This window comes from Mytilus californianus, unplaced genomic scaffold, assembly GCF_021869535.1.
Source record: "Mytilus californianus isolate M0D057914Y unplaced genomic scaffold, xbMytCali1.0.p SCAF_10, whole genome shotgun sequence".
In the NCBI taxonomy this organism is placed as follows: Eukaryota; Metazoa; Mollusca; class Bivalvia; order Mytilida; family Mytilidae; genus Mytilus; species Mytilus californianus.
Genome location: NW_026262582.1, coordinates 65,806,605 through 65,828,907, shown reverse-complemented (window position 1 = coordinate 65,828,907; position 22,303 = coordinate 65,806,605). Strand labels below are relative to the sequence as shown.

The window sequence follows — 22,303 nt, the reverse complement described above, 5'->3', positions numbered from 1 at the left end:
AATGTTTTCTTAATTTTTCTCAATGAGTTCAATAGAAGAGTATGTTTGAAAATTAAAATTAATATTTTAGCAACTATTAGAAAACATATGAATAGTCATATTAAGTGATATTGTTTAATATATATTTGATGTACAAATGTAATATGTATTTTACAACTAATCACTACCCTGAGTGATTAGTGGATTGTAACAGGGAACATCAGGAGGAGCTTGGACTCCTGAAGGATATTGTAACAAGCCAATATTTGAAATAAATATTTAATTATGTAAAAAAAAAAAAAAAATTAAAGAAAAAAGAAATAAGTGAAATTATTTCACTAGTTGGAAGTTATAAAATAAAAAGAAAAAAGAAAAAAAAAGGGAACGTCACCATCTAAAAATGAATTATTAACAATAGAAAATGAAAAATCATCTCTTTTATCGTAAATTTTGGTATTATGCTTCCCGATAAAGATATAGATATCAAGATCCAGGAAAGGGCAGTGTTCATTGTTAATATTAGCTTTATTTAAAGTCAGTTCAGCAGGATAAATCTCTTTAGTTTACATACTGAAGTCGTCATTATTGAGAGCCAATACATCATCCAATATCTAAAATTGTTATTAAATTTTTGTATCAGATGTTGTTTCGATGGGTCTTTGCTAACTTTAGTCATACATTGTAACTCATAGCAATACAAAACCAGGTCTGCAATATGTGGTGCACAGTTAGTTCCCATTTGAATTCCGATAACTTGACGATATACAATATCTCCATAGCGAACAAAAATGTTATCTCGTAAAAATTCAAGTGCAGTAATCGTATCAAAGCAGGTCGAATTGACATAGTTCTTTTGTTTGTTCGATGTTTAGTGTTTGATTTTATCAGTTTATATGAACTTACCCTTTTTTAATTTACCTTGGAGTTCTATATTGTGCTACCTTCAAATTTTATTAATCAGATGTAAACAGCGATAAACAACAGTCGTATGAAAGAATTGTGTTTCGATTCAATATGTAGGGTAATGTATGGTTACACAATATTGGATTTGCTTCAGAAATAGAGATTCATTGCTTACCGGTATGAACAATTTTGAGAATCTCTTATTGAATTACCATGACCTTTAACGGATTAAAGGGATATTACCTTGCTTGAGAACAATTGGAAACGAAACTGCCTACCATTTTTGAAGCAGATATGAGTTTCTGTAAAGAATTCAGCTAGTGTGAAGCTTGACTTTTTATTTACATGAATAACGACCTCAACACAACATTAACAAACACTGTTATACACGATAATATAATCAGAGATCATGTTACCTTAAAACACATGTTAATTAGTTTCCAGTGGCACCGTTGGTTGATATGGTCGAGTGTTTGGTTTTGTCGGTTTTGATGAAATCTCCATATTCGAATTTCCATGAAGTTTGGTGTGTTTGTTGTTAAGTTTCTTTTTTATTATGAACTAAGTCATATACAGATACAACTGATATATATATATCAATACAAATGTATTAATATGCGATCACAATACATTCAAGATAGCACACCACGTTTGTGTAAGAATCAAGCAGGGTATTCCCTATCTAATATCACATTACATTCAAGAATGCACAACACGTTTGTTTGAGAATCAACCGTGGTACTTTGAATCTGATAAAGTCTCCTACTTCAACGATGGTATGTCATGAATTTCTAGTTATGGTGGCTAATAAACAGCTAGTTCTAAGGTGTTTCATACCTTCTTTTAGCAAGACCATAATCATAATCTATAATAAATAATAAAACAAATGTATTAGATCCTCATTATGGTTTTTGCTTGCACGAAATTGAGAAATGCAAACAATGGTATTGACTCACAGAAATACATTAACTATGCTGTCAAGCAGATACATTTTAGAATAATAAAGACAAAGGATATAAGGACATAGCAGCAAATTAAACCTTTTACATAGAAAATGAACCAACGCACACATTTTCAACAGCCTACTATACTTTGGGCACATTTTCAAAGTTTTGATTTTTTTTTCTTTTATTTAAGTTTGAGTTATTTTATTAAGCGATTGATAACTGCTCACATGCATTATCAATTGACTGATTTATCAAAACAAGAAACGAGTGATATAAAGAATTAAAGAATAATCAATTTTATTGAATGAGGAAAAAGCAAATATACACGTTTCACGATTAAAATTTGTACGTGTAATGTTAAGTCACATGTACAACAAAGGAAGTTACCAGACCAGCATAATGTATTACAACATCTAGAAAGAGTCATTACTCGTTAATGCTCACTTGTTAAAAAAGTGAAACAAATTATTTGAAATTATATATTGATTTTACAAAATGCCAGCTTATTTGGTAGCTTAATTGGTTCAGATGGATCAATATATAATTGAGATAGCTGACGAGTTTTATGAAAGTCCAAGTTGATTTAAAAAAGTTATAGAAATTTTCAAAGGAGACTATCTTAATTTAGTCCGAAGTAAAAATCTTAGTATTTTTTCTATTAATTAAATCCTTAAATTTGACAGCAATAAATCAAACTTCCAAATGACTTAACATTTTACAAGATTAATCTATAATTGAGATAACTGAAATTCCAAGTTGATTTGAATAAGTCTGAATTTTTGTCTGAACTGAAAATTCTAGCTTTTTTACCTATTAAATAATTCCCTAAGTTTGACAGCAATCAACCAAGCTACCAAATAACGTTACTCTTTGTAAAATCAACAGATAATTGAGATAGTGTAGGGTTTTGCAAAATCAAAGTTGATTTGAATAAGTTATAGACATCTTTAAAGAGGACTATCTGAAAGTAGTCTGAACTGAAAATTGTATTTTTTTTATGCCTATTAATTAAATCATTTAATTTGACAGCAATAAATCAAACTACCAAATAACCTGGCATTTTGAGAGATCAATATATAATTGACATAGATGCGCTGATTTAGACCGAATGAAGACCAGTTGAGACTACATTTAAAGGTCAAGATTGGTCGTGACTAGTCGAGACATAGTCGAAACTGGTCAAGACAGAGTCGAGACTGGTCGAGCATTTGTCGAGACCGTATTCAGATTATAACAAGATTATCAAGTATTCAATCAAACTTAGTAAGTAAAGTCTAAACCAAGGTCAAGTACAGTTAGGTACAGTTAAGATTATGAGGAGACTTGTCAATTGCCTAATTGGTTGAGTACAGAATATGATATTTTCAGATTCTGAGCAGTTTTTAGTGAATATAACAACAAATCAATTTTATGTATTGAGGCACAAAGGAGAAACATAATACTTACAGTGTTCGATAAGAAAGACTGTTATGATTATTGTAATTCTCTTTTATCGGTTGCATCCATGCGTACTGGACTCCTCTGCATTTTCTGTTTATTGAAAGCTACAACATATTAGGGTATTGTCAAACACATTAGATTAATATAAAAAGATTTTTCACTTTTTTTGTGTTTCCTTGTCTCAATTTATAACATATATACATATATCTATATTCGAAAAACAAATGTGTTATACATTGATTAATACTTTCCATCAAATGTGCATGCGCACATAACATATTACAGTGTCACGATTTATTTGATTTTTTAATTTAAGTGCTGTAGTTACATGTAGTAGTCAATTCATGAATTCAGTTCTAGCTTTGATAAAGTTATCAAACAGTTATATATTTGGAAAATGGACATATCCAATTTTACCAATTTAAATAAAGAAATCTGACTCACAAGTATCTGTCACTGGAGTGAAAAAAAAAGATGTATTGTCCCTAAATATGTAAATTAAAACTAAACATCTCTTCAAAGCAAACACGAGAACAATACACTTATACACGTAATACAAAGAAATAAAAACAATTCTAACATTAAGGTATATATATATATATATCGAAAATAGGTATCGTCTAAAGGTTAATAGATATATACAAAGGTATAGCAACTATGTAACGGCTAATTATGTAATTTTGTTTATTTAAACATATCTTAATGACATTTATTAAATGAGTAACTGAAGAGGGAATAATACAGTATAATCAAACATGTTAGCAGACATACAACTATTCAGGGGCGATATTTTTTATTTATTGATTTAATATAACCATGATAATAAAGAACTGCAATATTTGATACTGATAACATGCATCTTGAAACGCGATTCTTCAATTAGGGGTATTTGAAGCAAACTAAATTATTCATAAATGTGTCAAAGATATAATACAACATTCTACAATCCTACTAGTTATCTCCAACCCCGACATTCATTTGAAGTAAAATAATAGAAACAACAAATAAATACGAACTACAAAGGTTAACATTAAGAATATTGAAAAAAGTAATCTTTTAATTTCGGGTGAAATTAACATTATCTGTATGAAACATGTAATAAGCATTTTCAAGCTTTCGAGTATAATCATATGCGTGGAAGCGGTAGCATCAAGCAGCTACAACATATTTTAAAAAAGATAGCTCCACAAATTAAGATAGTGGTGTTAACACAACAATATATCAAAATGTTTGACAAATTAGATAACGAAATATTTAAAGACAACTTCTTGTTTGCATTTTAAATATAATGAAAGTAAGAAACGTATATATTAATTTATTTAATATTATCTTTATATAAGAATGTTCTTATTGCAGAATGCATTGCATCTGAAATTAACTGTAAATTCCAAGTTCAAAGTGTCAAATATTTCCAAGCAAATAGAAAGTATCAATGATATAACTAAATAACAATCCATTGTGTTGAAAAATATATGTTTGTTTTCAAGAAAAGATGATACCGGTTTACATACTTACTATTTTCATTGTAAATAAATACACCATAAATTTGTTCTTTGTCTGTGTATATGACATTCGCTGTAACTACTGATGAAACTGTGACCTTTTGTACTTGATTGCCATTTGAACAGTATATTATGCTATTATATGCATGAATGCCTCTGTTTGTATTGGTTGTACTCGTCATGAAAACTTGTTTTACGGCAGTTCCATTAATATTTGAAGACATCAAATCCCCAGTTATATACTCCATCCAATAAATGTGCCCTTCGTTGGAATCTAATATGAAGATTGTTTTATTGATAATTTATTCCATGCATTTACAAAAAATGTTAAACTGGTAACATTGTCTATGTTTATAAATTAAAAGTTAATAATTGTTCTGTGCATGTAATAGTTGTAATAATATATGTTGATGATCTCAAAGACGCCATCTATTATGGTTTGTGTTCCATGCTCTCAGATAGAGTTGGCTTAATGTAAACAATAATCTTGTGACTTAACATGTCATAATTAATGGTGTAACGTACACAAAACTTCTTCATTCAATAACAGAAAGTATTAGAACCTAACTATTCTAACCTTTACTGCAGATGTATATAACTCCCGGATTTAGCTCTACGGGAAAGGTAGACAATAGCGTATGCATTAAACTGATCAAATTATAATTCCACATTTTTATTTCGTAATATTATTGTATTAAGTTTATTTTATTGGGTTCTAATTATATATCATCCAGAACTAGAAATTCACTAAACAACAGACACAACTTCCTCAGCCTTAATTTTAGACTTCTACCTGTAATTTGACATAAGCAGTAGTCTCAGTATCAGAATCTGTGACAAAAGAGACAATTTTAGTTTTGAAATTATAAATTTCCCGCACATTAGCAGCAATATATCAATCTAACCTGCATACTGGATAAACATTTCCCTACTCATTCAAGAGCTTGTGGCTGCTACTATGACTTAATGAAACGTAATCAGTGTCTGAGCAGAAAGTTGATGAACCAGGGTTATGTTAAAAACAACATCTCGTCCTTTTTCTAAAAAAAAATTGGGAGATACCAAGACCTTGTTGATGAATATTCCGTATCAACTTCACAGTTAATGGATCACGGTCTTGAAGTATAGATTCTAGGTACTGACGTTGTGCATCTTAATTTTCTTTGTAAATTTTTAACCTTTACTGTTTAGTCCATTTTTGGTTATATACTTTTGGCGTGGCTCGGTATTTCTACATCCCGCTATGGTATTGTTGTGCTATAGTCATTTAAGTTATGATCGGGGAGCATACCTATGCTCAAACCAGATACTGTTTGTGTATGAACATCTGTAAAAGTCTTTATTTCAGTCCCATTCAATCTAGCTCGCCTTATTACGTTGTTTGTGGTGTCAATTATACTGTAATACACCCATCTGTAATATAAATGATCAAATTACTTAAATAATTTCATGCAAGGTGCAAATCTATGTGTAGCACTTCATTTTTGAAATGCTTATATATTTTATTTTTCGATCCAAATCCAAACTAAGTTCACTTCATACATTTAGGTTTTTCTGTACAGAAGATAACATACATGTAGTATCTGTTCGGCTTTGGATTTTTCTTTCACGTTTGCATTGCCCGATGTTTTTGACATTGTCGTATCGTTTTGAGGAGGATATTTCCTTTAACATTTCACATTTAAACGCATTGTTATTCGTTCGAGAGGCTCTTCTTTTTAAAATAAAAATTTCTCAAAAAAAGTCCTTGCATACATGTACGAGTCACAGAGCATACTTTTTGTTGTGTCAAAGAGCGAAACGACACGAAAGCAATTTTAAGAAACCACATTTCTATTTAAACTATTATTTTCAAATGATAAGTCAAACATGGCTACAAAATGCATGGTTTTTAGGATGATGACACAATTTACCTAGTTTTTTTGTTCAAGAAAAAAAAATCAAGAAATAGACGTTCACTTTCATGACCAAGAGATGTGTAAACAATGTAGCAGTATTTGGGTTTTTTTTTTTCATTGTTTAAATCATAATTTTCAATATTATATTGGATAGACATATACACACCTGTTAGCAATATCTAATGTTAAAGCAAACATTGGATCATCCTGTAATATTAAAAATTGATTTGATCCATCCATATTACACTGGTAAAGCTTTCCCGTATATCGTTCTATCCAGTACACATGGTTGTATAACGGGTCAATTGCTATACCTATTGGGTTATTTGCTATTGTGACATTTTCTGTCTGGTACGTATAGTTTGATGGATAACGAAATCTTAAAAAAGAAAAGTACAAAACAAATTGTTATCATCAACCCATGTAACTTATTATTCGTGTGTATCTAATATAAAGGAATGAAATCCTTTCAACTAAAACAAATGAATTATAATTTCGAAGCAGAAAACGAGCTAGAGGTGTATATTCATATATATAACAACCCTATAGAACGTCGACAGAGAAAACCATTACTCGACTAACGAAAGCTATGCTTTTATCAAGCCTAGCCGATCCAGTGGTTTAGTGGCTGGACACAGTCTAGGCAGGACTGCCAAGATGTCTCAGAACTATTGGTTCTAATCCTCCTGAGAGAAGGACAAAACATTTTGCTTTAGTAAAATTGCAGATCTAATATGCTCTTTCATTGTATTAAAACAATTTATTTTATTTAGATAAATGTATGAATATTGTGGATATTTTAGCTCATCATTTTGAAATGAATTTAAGAATAAATAAATAAATAATTTCATCATAGATACCAGGATTGAAATTTTATCCGCCATATAAGCTTTTTGTCTTCAAAAGACTCATCATTAACCCTCGTATTGAACAAAGTAAAAAAAAGCAAAGCAAATTACGAAGCTGAAGAGCATTGCATTGTGGACCCGAAATGATTAAAAAAATTTGGCAAGTACAGGTAAGGTCATCTCTTCCTGGTCAAAAGGGTATATACATTCGAGGTGGTAAACCGTACATACCGCATGAACAAAGAAGCTCTTAAGAAATAGTTTAAAATAATTCTACCTAAGTAAAATATCAAAAATACCAAACTGCAAGCAAAACGGAAAGTCTTTTATCAAATTGCAAAATCCAAAGCTCACACATCAAATTAATGGGAAAAAAAACTGTCATATTCCTGACTTGGTACAGGCATTTCCCCATGTAGTAAATGGTGGATATAACTTGGTCTAAACCTCTAACTTGTATGACAGATATTTGGACTGCACAGAAAGTCATAGATGAAAAAATCATATCATCACAACATCCAAGCTAAAGGCCCCTTCTGACTATTTTAAAGTCCTTACTACGTTATGGTAACTGAAAAACACAAACAACCTGTAAAATATCAGCTTTCAGTAAGTGTACTACAACTAATCGCTCTTTGCCTTGAACTAGTTCATTAACATTATAATTAACGTTAGTAATAAATAATATGGAATTAGTGGAATGAACTATTTTTGGAGTGTAAAACATTCTGTTGATATTCTAGATAAAGTGTACGTGCTTTTGGTGGTTGTTTCAAATAGGTTGACAGATTTTACCTTCCAACTCTACACTACATTTCTACACAATCTTAACAATCAAACGTGTTCTTAATTAGTTGTATGGTCGTTGTAAAATCTGATTGCATATTTATATGACGAAACTCATATAAAGCCTTCTTCTCTAATGAAAATTGTAAAATATGCTGGATATATTCACTGGAGGTTTAATGAGATGTTTGAACCTGAATATTTTCTCCATGACAAAATTTATGTACGTTTCAACGATAAAGTCGATCGACAGGATGTAAGTATTTCTATGGGATCCAATTGCGCCCTTTAAATAACAGTCGTGTTCCTGTACTGCACAGTTACCTTGACCATATGTTTTTGTTAAATATTCAAGATTTTTTTTAAATATACTACTTAAATTTACAAAAAAGAACTTACTTTAGATATATCATATATAAACGGTTATAACCGCCCTTTCCTAGATAAAGAAATTTCAAGTTTACACGGGAAACTCACATGCTTGTACTACAAGAAGGACGATTTTTCGTTCCCTATTAAAAAAATTTCATTTTTTTAACGGTGATTTTCCTTTAACACCATATAACGGTGTTCATATATTCCAACTCGTCCGTTACACCTGTGTCTGTAGTGACATTTTTGTGTTAAATGAACGTAATCTGTGTAATACTAGTATACTAGTAAGTTATTGGCCCGAGAACACAGTTATTTCGTAGTGCATTTCTTTTAGACAATAAATGGGAAATAAAAAAATCCCACCTGCGCTTTCTCAATAATATTTTTACAGTGTGGTGTTCTACTTTTGGGACAAATTATATTAAAATTATAAAAACCTTCATCAGCTCTTACTCAAAATATGGACAATTTCATTGGTCTTGAATTCTTTTGACAGCTTCCGAAATACTAATTTTTAACCTTTTTTAGCTGGCCCAAATCAATACTTTACTATTAAAAACATGACCCAAATTTTTTTACAGTATAGTTTCATCCCTCGACTTGCTACTTGAGGCATAAAACATGAAAAAATAACTCTGGAAAGGGTATAAAAAAAAAAACAAGTAACACACTGTCCACACTAGGAATTATATTCGTAGACAACGAAAAACAAGGGTCGATAACTGTGTTCCCGGACCTAATAGGATAGAAAGACTTAACCAATCTTTATAAAACTTAGTATGACCAAAGCCTAATGAATTTTAATACAGTTGACCAAGTGTCATGGCAAAAAGATATATATTATAGACAATATGATTAATTAGGTCTTTCCACTTTTCGGTGGAAAGACCCATTGTATTTCTTCTGATTATAATTTTTTTTTTTCTTCTTCCGCCACTTTTATGTCTTGCGTATGAATTTTGTTTCGCAAGATGTCGCTTAGATGTTTGGTATATGATATCGAACAGTTTATGCGCCTTTGAAATTCACCCTGCGTAACCGAATACTTTTATTTGTAGGAGTTATCTCCAGAACACTGTTTTCCTTGTAACTGCATCTCCTCCGTAACCGTATTAGAAAGCGACAAATTTATTTTATAAAATTGCTCGTTATATCCTTCGCATGATTTGTCCTATTTTGACCGAAGCCGTACGAACACTCCATATGAGAGTTATTTCCCATTATGCATTTGATATAAGTGATATGCATTTCTATCTTGTAAACCATAAGTGATAGAGACCTAAGATCTTTTGATTTGAGGTCCTTGGTCCAAAAAAAAAAGAAAATAAGGTCAAGGTCAGAGGTCAAGGTCATATTTTAAATTTTGGCTTATTTTCAATTCTTTTTAAAAACCGTATAAGATATCGACAACATATTTTTACTAAATTGTAAGTTGCGACATGTCGTAACATATAAATTTTGGTTGAAAGGGTACACTAACATCAAATTGGAGTTTTCTCCCCTCTTATATTAAAAATTAGGCATATAGTGATGTAACTCATTAACCATATATAACTAAGACCTATGGTCTTTTGATTTGAAGCCCTTGGTTTATGACCTTGAAATTGAGCTGAAGGTCATAGGTAAACTTGACCTTTGCTTTTACCTCATATGTATACATGATAAAGCCATGAGACTTTTTGCATTACGTTGCACCACTTGACCATGGAAAAGCCAACCGGAAGTGACCATGTGTAAACCGGAAGTAGCTATTTTTTTGTACTTATTTAGTGACATTTTTCAAACCGGAAGTAACAATTTATCTCCCTTATTTAGAAAAAAAATGTATAGAAACAATATCTTTTTGGAATCAGTGTACAATAAGCTATCATTTGACGCTGGATATGATATTTTAAACCGAATTTTAATAGTTCTATATCAAAATAGATCTTTATGGGTGGAAAGACCTTCAATTGTTCTCTGAATAATTGGTTTTTAATTTTAATTTTATATTGAAATTTCCGTGTTAAATTTTGATGTTAAAATTTAAGAATTTCAACTATCAACATTTGGGGCTTTAAAAAAATGGCTCAAATATACGCATAAACTTTAATACTATAAATACATAATAAGGATTATTCGTTTTGATTTATCATTCAAAAAATATTTCAAAAAGAGTTACAACTAGTTTGACATACCTTAATATGTCGTTTTTACTGTATCTTGGAAAATAAATATATCCATTTTTATAATCATAATCCATAGAATTAATTTCACTTCCCAGATTGGTCAAAAGATGTGTAACAGCCTTAGTCTGCAAGTTGACTTCTGTAATCTTACCACGCGTTGAAACAATAAGCTTGAATTGAACACCTAGAATGTGAATCAAAAAGATTACATATTACATAATTGTCACAATTCTTTACTTTCAATTTCATAACTTATTACTTATTAGTAGCATCAACACAGAAAAAAAAACAGGTTTGTTTTCTATAAAACTGTGAACTGGTTTGTTTGTCGTTTCTTTATTTATTATGTTATCCGTCTATATTTCCCACATAATATGTAGAAGTACATTTTTATTATCTTTTTATCGTAAGGGATGTACAAGGACGAGGTCACGTCCGGTCAGAAGTGAGACGTTGAATTAGATGATTTATGAAGAAGAAGCGCCACGTTCTCTGGACGTTAAGAAGCCGCGCAAAAACTCTGTCAGTGGTTTTGATTTAAATGAACAGATGTTTGTACATTATTTCATGTAGTCTTCCATTTGCGCAAAGATAAAGTATGTTTGATTCATTTCATGTTTATACTAAGCATATTCAATGGAAGTAATTCCGAAACTTTGTAAATTTCAAGGAAATTACAGGATTTTTTTTCTATTTTATGTTATAGCAGGGGATAACATGCACTTTTGTCTCATTACGTCATCCTTTTGTTATTCAACCGTTAATCATTTTAGGGGTGTTACTGGTATTTTTTGCCGATTGATTTAATTGAAAAAGTAATATTTGATTTGAAAATGTTTCTAGTACTTACCTTGACCAATAAGGCAGAATACAATAACCAATTCCGATAAAACCAACAACTTGCACTTCATATTAATTTGATCTAAAAAAACATATTCGTTTAACTCTTCAGAATGAAAATTGTTATATGAAATAAATTTAATAATGCAAACTTGATTAACGTAATCCATACCTCTAAGTCTCTTCGTTACAAGTGAACTTGATCTCTTTTTTTTTTTCCTTGGTTAATTAATGTATTGTACATCTCGTAATATCCATAACTGTACACTCAATTTTTAAACAATTTGATTTTGGATTTAAATTTCAAAATGAACTGCATTTGTAAAAAGTATAAGATAGGAATATCGATTACCTAAATCATTAAAAAAACGCTGTTAAATACTAGAAACGGCACGTGCACATCATTATACATCCAAAATTAATTTAAACGAACTGTTACAGTAATATCATACTACCAAGAAAATGACTCAACACATAATACAAAACATTAATATGTGTCTATTATTGTCAGGAATTGTCGATGGAAAGTTTCCAAAAGATTTAATCAACAATAGTTCGAGCTGAATTCAACAAGGAACTATTTTTTAATAATGTATTTATATTTGTTTTTTTAAATATATATATTGTTTTTCTTAAATTGTTTAACATTTCACAGCGGTATAACATGTTACTTTAATTATTCTTCCCTAAGTTTATTTATTTTGCATTTACATTGTATCATAGATCAAATGTATTTGTTCAGTGTATGTTCACTGGTGTTAATATGTCTTTTGATTGAGTTTAGCCATTTCAATTGTTTTTTTATATGTGTCTTTCTATGTTGTGATGTTACACTATTGTTTTAGATAAGGGTGAAGGTTTGGTACCATTAAAATGTTTAAATCCGCTGCCATTGTTTGCACCTGTCCTAAGTCAGGAATCTGATGTTCAGTAGTTGTCGTTTGTTGATGTGGTTCATACGTGTTTCTCGTTTCTCGTTTTTTATATAGATTAGACCGTTGGTTTTCCCGTTTGAATGGTTTTACACTAGTAATTTTTGGGGCCTTTTGTAGCTTGTTGTTCGGTGTGAGCCAAGGCTCCGTGTTGAAGACCGTACTTTGACCTATACTGGTTTACTTTTTTAAAATTGGACTTGGATGGAGAGTTGTCTCATTGGCACTCATACCACATCTTCTAATATCTATATCAATATATATAGAAAATGTTGTTTGTTCTGTATTTAGACCCCTCTACCAAGACATTTGTTTTGCATGCACACGTATAAAATTGCGTTTTTTATCCAACGCAATCATAGGTTTGAACGTTGTTTTCAATTTAGACTTGTTTACAATTTTTTCGTTTGGGCTTGTATTATATTTGCTTTCGGGTTTTTATGATCCGTTCATCCTATTTTGACTCTTTCAAAATTCAAGAGTCTATCCTAATTGAGGTAAATAATATGGCCTTCCAAATACCGTTTCGAGTCCTAAAATCACTGAAGAGACATTAATTGTCGACATCCGGATATGGTGTACACATTTTTACACCTCATGTTAGCGGTATACCATCTTTTCAGCAAGATTATTGTGTTCTGTTTGGTTATAAATTAATAATACGATTTTTTTTTACATCTTGTGATCCGTTTATTTGGCAATCGCCAATGGCAGTCAGCAAGGTTTAAGAACATCAGTTGTTCGTCCTGCTGGTCAAATGCGTTTTGTTTAAATATACGTTTTTACTCATTTGGTCTTTTGGAAAATGTTGTTTGTGCTGTATTTAGACCCCTCTACCAAGAAATTTGTTTTGCATGCACACGTATAAAATTGCGGGTTTTATCCAACACAGTCATAGGTTTGAACGTTGTTTTCAATTTAGACTTGTTTATATTTTTTCGTTTGGGCTTGTATCATATTTGCCTTCGGGTTTATGTGATTCGTTCATCCTATTTTGACTCTTTCAAAATTCAAGAGTCTATCCTAAATTGAGGTAAATAATATGGCCTTCCAAATACCGTTTCGATTCCTAACATCACTGAAGAGACAGTAATTTGTCGAAATCCGGATATGGTGTACAAATGTATGCACCACATATGTTTGAGGTATACCATCTTTTCCGCAAGTTTATTGTTTTCTGTTTGGTAATAAATTAATAATAAGATCTATTTTGTTACATCTTGTGATCCGTTTTTTTGGCAATCGCAAATGGCAGTCAGCAAGGTTTAAGAACATAAGTTATTGACCTTCTAGTCAAATGTGTTTTGTTAAAATATACCTTTTCACTCATTTGGTCTTTTGGAAAATGTTGTTTGTGCTGTATTTAGACCCCTCTAACAAGAAATTTGTTTTGCATGCACACGTATAAAATTTGCGGTTGTTATCCAACGCAATCATAGGTTTGAACATTGTTTTCAATTTAGATTTGTTTATATCTATATTTATGTTATTCTCAAATTTTGTATGAATGTTTTTGAATTCTCGGTAATCTTTGGACTTGCATGGTTTTATGAGAATAAACTATCGATCTAACTTTTTAGAAAACAGATATACCACTAATTGGTCGATCATAATAAACGTGAATACTTGTTTAACAAAAAAAGAAGACACTGTGAAATCATGAATATTAAAATAATTCAAACACTTTAAAACTGTGAAAAGTAAAAGAACAAAAAATACCAAACTCGAAGGATAATTCAAAACGGTAAGTCATTTATCAGATGGCAAAATCAAAAGCTAAATTACATGTGTCTTAAGACTGGTGATTAATTCAGGTCTAGTACAGAAAGAAAACCTGTAAAATCAGATATTTTACTGGTCTTAAACAAGATATTAACTTCTGTTTTGTGGTAAAAAAAGGATTCAGAAAATACATGGGTATATTTAGTGAAATATAAAATCTCAAAAAGTTTGATGTTTTGAAGTTGTTGTTATTTTTCTTTGAGTATATACAAATATGGATCGTAGAAATGATGAATATCAGAATTATCAATCGTAAAAGATTATTTCGCTGAGGACGGAGCCCGAGGTAAACAAAAATGTAAGGGGTAACAATCTTGGATATGCAAGGCTTACAATGGTCACTTATGTTTAATTATTGTAAAGGAACACGATATTCGTAAACCATCTATTGAACTATTTAAGGATTTTGGAATTATTCCCGTTACCAAGAGAATACTTTACCACAAGTCATTATTAATGTATAAATCAAAACATGAACTGGCACCAAAATATTTATCAAATCTTATTTTGCCTACAAAAAGTAAAAAATCGTACAATACTCGACTTTCATCATCAGATAATTTTATTGTCCCTAAATCAAAAACAGAATTATACAAATCAAGTTTTTTTTTAGTGGTCCAAAAGTGTGGAATTCACTATCCAGTGAAATTATAAAATCAAAAACTATATCTGCATTCAAATACTCTTACAAGTCATTATATTTTTAAAAGTGTGAAATTTATAAGTTAAGCCACAGTGTATATTATAGGTTATTGTTTTGTTTGTTGTTGGAATATTTGTGTATATATACATTTATTGTTTATATGTGTGTAATAATAGATTAATCATGTTTTATTCATGTAGTTGATATATTGTATGTAGAGAGCATTATTGAAAATTGGTTTAATCCAAATGAGATACTCATTTAAATAAAGATATTATTATTATTATTATTAATATTATTATTATTATTATTATTAAACCAAACTAGCAACAAAAGAGCCTTTCGCAGACCATTGAACACGCATGCTAAGGAAGCTCTTGCACATGTCTTAGAGAAGTTACATATTGTCAAAACACTTACGCCAGAGAATGTTTTTGAATCTCAAGTTCCAATCTGCCCCCCAAAAAACTGAGTAGCGAACACATGACAAACAAAAACCCACTAAGTTTACGTAGACTTCAGTTCAAAATGTGTAATAGTTAGTAGATATAAGAAGATGTGGTATGAGTGCCAATGAGACAACTCTCCATCCAAGTTAAAATTTATAAAATTAAACCATTATAGTGTACAAATATAACATTCGTTTTCAAGTTATGGTATTTCACGATATAAAATAATTGAAGTGCACTAAAAATTACCAAATAAAGGGTAGCTTACTCCGTAATTTGGTATCATTCTAACCAAGACATTTCTTGAGATTTTTCGAATTACAAGACACGCAGAAATGAAAGACCTTTCATTTTCTTTTTACTCAGGATGACAGTAACCCCAAAAATGGATGGTTTTGTTCGAGTTTTTTTCTCGGCCATGTAACATGTGTAATGTAACAATTTTCATTGACTGTCAAACAAAAATAAATACACTTATTTTACCTTCCCTTAATGACTGTAATGTTGTTATGTACATGCATTCATTAAACGCTGTTATGGAACTTTGGTATGTAAAGGACACCATATATAAAGAACGTCGTTATGTACTTGAAGTTATAGAATGCTGTTATGTAAATGAAATCATAGAACGTTTTTATATACCTAAAGTCATAGAAAGAACATTGCTAACCGAGGCTAAACTGTGTAAGGTAACTTACCCGATCAAACTTCAAGTAGCTTGTATTCCTTTGATTTGTGTTTCAAATGATATGTTTCACAATATACATTTATATTTCGAAACTACGAAATGTTAGTGTGTTCATTGTCTGCATCAACATTTTGTCTAACGAATATCGATGTAGTTCAGTAGTTTATCATAAACATATATAATTGTGTCCATATGATTGCTATAACTATTTACGAAAACTGTATAAATAAAAAAAAATAGAAACAAATCTAACACTCGACCAATCTTTGAGGGTTATTGTCTCACATGACAAGTTCATAAAAGGGAGATTGAAAATTGAAATTACCTTACCTTTATTCATTTTGATATATTTCATGTATTCTTAATTTATTCTTATCCTGCACATGCATAATACATTTACCCCTGGACTTTCAGCAAACATTAATTAATCATTCCTTCCATTCCTTTTTAACACATTCAGGTATTCATTTTTAATGATCAAACACGCTAATATAAAACTTTTTTATTTTCCTTTTCAAATTATATAGTAGGAGCCGCTTTTAAACTAATTCCGTACCATATGCTGCCATACCAGATATCGTATTTAGTTTCAAGCAACACACATCAGAATTAAAGACGAGGTTACTAGAACTGAATTACTTCTTAATTTTTGCAAAACAAACATAATTTTTTTTGTATCAACATTTATAATCTAGCAGAGAAAAATTGCGTTCAGGTTAAAATCAACAAAGCGTTTTGCAATTTAAAAATTAAAAAAAAAAATTCTTGATTGTGGCCAAAACAAGCGGTTCCGTGCGAACACTCTGGTTTCCGCGCCAATACAAACTGGCTTCACGGTATAGTCAATGGTTCTAAAAGTGGCGTTTTATACCAACAATCTATCAATCAATCATGCGAGCATATATACCTCGAAATAAATGAAAAGTACAGAAAATATCCCTTATCAAATTGAAAAATTAGAAGCTCAAACACATCAAACGACTGTTAAGACAACTGTCATATTCCTAACTTGGTACATACATTTTCATTATGTAGGAAATGGTGGATTAAACTTGATTGTATATTCAGCTAAACCTCTCACTTGTATGACATTCGCATTCAATTCCATTATAATTACAACAATGTGTAAACAAAACAAACAAGACAACACTGTGTTAAAAATTACTGTTTTATAAAATATTTCTTTCTGGATAAATATAATTTGATAATGACACATTTATAATCATTTTGGTAAGCTGAAAGTAATAATTTTTTTTTTTTTTTTATCAAAATTGAATACCCGCTACTTTTGTCTGTGTCCTTTATGATCAGAAATACCTTTTTGTTTCTTTTAGCTGTTTTTTTTTGTTGTTTATTTCTTTTATTTTTTAATAATTTCTTTTTTTTCATATATGTATATATATATACTTAAAATAATACAATACGTTGAACATGCCAGATTGTTTGCGAGTTTCTCCCTTGATTACGAAATTTCAAACTGCTTTTGTTAATAGTAGTAATCTGAACACAGTTTAGCTCATATCCTTTAATCACGTTACATGCAGTGAGCGTACTTGTTTTTATAGAAGAAAAGAAGGAACAAAGCATTTTTGTCTTTACAAAAACAAAAAGGATTTTAGATCTAGTATCTTAGTCTCATAAACAAAGTGAATTCGGATGTTACACCTACTTACTGTAATGTAATATTCTGGTCTATGTCTTTGAACACACAGAACAAAAATATGATCATTTCTTTGTCAGTTGAATAATGGCGTGTTAAGGAAGTTCGCTACTGCGTTTTAAAATAAAAAGATTTTTAAAATATTGTTATACATTGATAGTACATAAATAACGAAACTAAAAAAAACAGACAAGCATCTGTGTCCTTGTTTTTGAGATAGAAGCTATTGAACATTTGGCGAGAACTGGTTTTCTCTAGAATGTTCGTATACTTAACATTCGCACCATTCATTTTTTTTTCAAAAACAATAAAACAAAACATAAAAACAAGGATTATTTGAGATTTCTAAAAAAGACTTTTTTAAACTTTATGTTATTGAAATATGAAAACAAAAGAAGGGGTAAGCGGGCAAAATTTGTAATCGCACTTCATGGATAAAACCAGAGTATTCCGAATATCTACAATAAAAAAACAAAACCAAGAGCAGCGACCTTCATTTTAAATTAGTGTGGTTTAAACTGATACAGATATACATCATTTGTCGCACCTCTATATACTATCGAAATGATGTGAAAGCATCTATGTCGTTGTCATTTAAAAGGGGAAGGTTTATGACAAAACAATTCATATCAGTGTTTTACATCATAATGGATTTAAATGAATATTAGATAAATATAACTAAGCGTATTGCAATGTATTTGCTCACCTGGTTCGAAGGTTCAGTGTCAGCATTTCTTATCTCTTTGCACTGCCTAGTGTTTTGAAAATTATTGTGAAAACTATGATAAATAGAGAGATTCGTTTGATGGACTTGAATCAACAAGAAAAGATATGCGACTAACTACCAGGGTCGAAATGGTCTGTTGACTACTTAAGAAAATGTTGCACTTGATTGACGATTTTTATTTGTGTTTTTGTCTATAAACTTGATACCTTTAAAAGATAGGGAGACCTTTTTACAAACCCATTATTGGTAAGCTTAAGAATAGAGTTACACAGTTATGTACATGCCATGTACAAGTTGCGATTGTGTACATGTTATAATGTGTACAGAAATATTGTACATGTTATAATTTGTACAATGCAAAAGTACAAGTTATAACATGTACAAAAGTACCTCGTACTGCTACAAATTGGTTTTAACTTCTACAAAATTTGAAAATAAAGCTATGTTTTATTTCAATTACTACCACACATGTCATCAACTCAATAATATGTTCATCTTTTGTTTATTGTCCATTCATGTTAGTGAGTTTTTGTCCTATATATATAACCATCCGATATAATCAGTCGACTCTCAATACGAGTTTTTTTTTAATTTGATATCGATTTTGAATAATGTGCTGCAATTTTTCTTTTGATTAAAACTTTACATTCTTTAGACCTCAAAGAGAAACTTTAAAAGGCAGAAAAAATCATCTTGGCAAGATCTACAAATAAATCAGAATGCTGAAGCTGTTAGTCGACACATCATAGGAGTCTTTACCCTTCAATGACATGTTAATCTATTGTTTGCGCTTTTGGATATTTTCGTGAAAGCTGTTATAGAGAAAGGGAACTATTATTTATAAGAACAAACTATGATCCGCTAGTTGATATCTGCAAACAAATTTAAATGACCGAAATTTAAAATTTCGACCACTCTGTGCGTTCTTGACAAAACATACAGTAGTTTGACAGATGATGTAACAGCCAAAAGTATGAACGATGGAAGATGTACATGTACACAAAGTCAGTAGACCAAAATCGTCAGTCGACCTCTTTTAATTTTAACTATTGCCTTTAAATGGAGATTTGTACTATTTGCTTGTGTTTTTTACCTTTATTATTACAATCGTAGATTAAGAGAAATTCAGGCATTACATTGATCAACATCTTTTTAACAATATTAATCGAGGATTGGCTTTTATCTTCTCAAGGTCAAAAGAGTAATGTCCCTTGGTAGTCATCATAAAGAAATTGTCTTGAATAATATGCAAACATCCTTTGTAAATGCTGTTGGGTTGTTATTCATGAAATAGAAGTCATTCTCACTTGAAGATGCCAAAACATTTTATCTTTGCTGTACTATCCATTGAAAACAACACAGTGGTAAAACCACGAATTTGTATGACCTTTGTATAACAGATGTCACACATATATTCAATATATAGTTGAGAAGATAAATTATAACTCACGACACCAATAAAGACTAGAAACTATTGAAAACTTTAGCAGTAAATCAACTAGTAATGGGATGATGATTAAAGTAATACAAGAAGAACCAAATGTTGCATCTTACGACAAGACAAAATGGTCTGGATGTCTTCATTTGTGTATCTTAAAATATTTCATTCCATATTTCTCTTTTCTTATTTTTTTGGTCCATTATTCTTAGTTTTTTTTTTATCGTACCAACCAATTATTCGCTATTCTTTATACTCTAGCACCCTGTTATTCTCATTTTTATATTATACAACTCCGTAATTCTCTATTCTTTATAATGTAGCACCCATTATTCCCTATTCTCTATAGTATACAACCCCATTGTTCTCTATTCTTTATAATGTAGCACCCATTATTCCCTATTCTCTATAGTGTTCAACCCCATTGTTCTCTATTCCTTATAATGTAGCACCCAATTATTCTCTATTCTCTATAGTATACAACCCCATTGTTCTCTATTCTTTATAATGTAGCAACCCATTATTCCCTATTCTCTATAGTGTACACCCCATTGTTCTCTATTCCTTATAATGTAGCACCCATTATTCTCTATTCCTTATAATGTAGCACCCATTATTCTCTATTCTCTATAGTGTACAACCCCATTGTTCTCTATTCCTTATAATGTAGCACCCAATTATTCTCTATTCTCTAAAGTGTACAACCCCATTGTTCTCTATTCTTTATAAAGTAGCAACCAATTATTCTCTATTCTCTATAGTGTACAACCCCATTGTTCTCTATTCATTATAATGTAGCACCCAGTTATTCTCTATTCTCTAAAGTGTACAACCCCATTGTTCTCTATTTTTTATAATGTAGCAACCAATTATTCTCTATTCTCTATAATGTAACACCTTAAAATTGAGAATGGAAATGGGGAATGTGTCAATGAGACAACAACCCGACCACAGAACAGACAACAGCAGAAGGCCACCAACAGGTCTTCAATGCAGCGAGAAATTCCCGCACCCGGAGGCGTCCTTCAGCTGGCCCCTAAACAAATATATATACTAGTTCAGTGATGATGAACGCCATACTAAACTCCAAATTGTACACAAGAAACTAAAATTAAAAATAATACAAGACTAACAAAGGCTAGAGGCTCCTGACTTGGGACAGGCGCAAAAATGCGGCGGGGTTAAACATGTTTATGAGATCTCAACCCTCCCCCTATACCTCTAGCCAATGTAGAAAAGTAAACGCATAACAATACGCACATTAAAATTCAGTTCAAGAGAAGTCCGAGTCTGATGTCAGAAGGTGTAACCAAAGAAAATAAACAAAATGACAATAATACATAAATAACAACAGACTACTAGCAGTTAACTGACATGCCAGCTCCAGACTTCAATTAAACTGATTGAAAGATTATGTCTTCATCATATGAATATCAGGCACAATCCTTCCCGTTAGGGGTTTAGTATCATACCATCATAACATATATGAGAAGAACATAACCCGTGTCATGCCAACAACTGGTTTTCAAATAAATGTGTTTAGTGCCGATGCAAAGACCCTATAAGTGAATCAATATTAACGCCAAAATATGCAATCTTTAATGACCTGACAACAGTATCGTAACTATATCCCTTCTTAATAAGTCTATTTAAAGTTTTTGTTAGTTTCAGAGGTGAATACTGACATTTTTGTGCTTTATAAAGAATATTTCCATAAAAAATATTTCCATAAAAAATTGGATGTGAAATACCTGAACGTATAAGAAGTCTGCATGTTGAGCTATATTTACGAATGATGTCCTTATACCGATGATAAAATTTAGTAAATGTTTTGACTAGTTTGTGATATCGAAAACCCTGGTGTAATAATTTTTCAGTAATACATAAATTTCTCTCGTTAAAATCTAAAACATTGTTACATACACGAGCGAATCGTACAAGTTGAGATATATAAACACCGTAAGATGGTGACAAGGGAACGTCACCATCTAAAAATGGATAATTAACGATAGGAAATGAAAAATCATCTCTTTTATCATATATTTTAGTATTAAGCTTTCCGTTAATGATATAGATATCAAGATAGAGGAAAGGGCAGTGGTCATTGTTAGTATTAGCTTTATTTAAAGTAAGTTCAACAGGATAAATTTCTTTAGTAAACATACTGAAGTCGTCATTATTGAGAGCCAAAATATCATCCAAATATCTAAAAGTATTATTAAATTTGTGTATCAGATGTTGTTTCGATGGGTCTTTACTGATTTTTGTCATAAATTGTAACTCCTAGCAATACAAAAA

The 22,303-nt window shown here is 30.7% G+C and overlaps 1 protein-coding gene across 4 annotated transcripts in view; it reads right to left on the bottom strand.

The window, feature by feature from the left end:
• Positions 1 to 1,205: 1,205 nt before the first annotated feature.
• The window catches only part of LOC127718988 (low-density lipoprotein receptor-like), an 82,227-nt gene continuing 61,129 nt past the window's right edge, over positions 1,206 to 22,303 (bottom strand). For 2 of the 4 annotated variants that reach the window (XM_052225068.1, XM_052225070.1), the window contains 7 exons: positions 11,697 to 11,768; positions 10,856 to 11,030; positions 6,836 to 7,048; positions 6,063 to 6,184; positions 4,785 to 5,045; positions 3,276 to 3,373; positions 1,206 to 1,747 (listed from right to left, as the gene is read on the bottom strand). In XM_052225068.1, coding sequence (XP_052081028.1) covers positions 3,303 to 3,373; positions 4,785 to 5,045; positions 6,063 to 6,184; positions 6,836 to 7,048; positions 10,856 to 11,030; positions 11,697 to 11,757 — 903 coding nt within the window. In that variant the 5' untranslated portion in view covers positions 11,758 to 11,768 and the 3' untranslated portion in view covers positions 1,206 to 1,747; positions 3,276 to 3,302. Of the gene's footprint in view, positions 1,748 to 3,275; positions 3,374 to 4,784; positions 5,046 to 6,062; positions 6,185 to 6,835; positions 7,049 to 10,855; positions 11,031 to 11,696; positions 11,769 to 16,190; positions 16,314 to 22,303 lie in introns of those variants that run through there. The other 2 variants (XM_052225071.1, XM_052225069.1) reach the window with 2 other exon arrangements.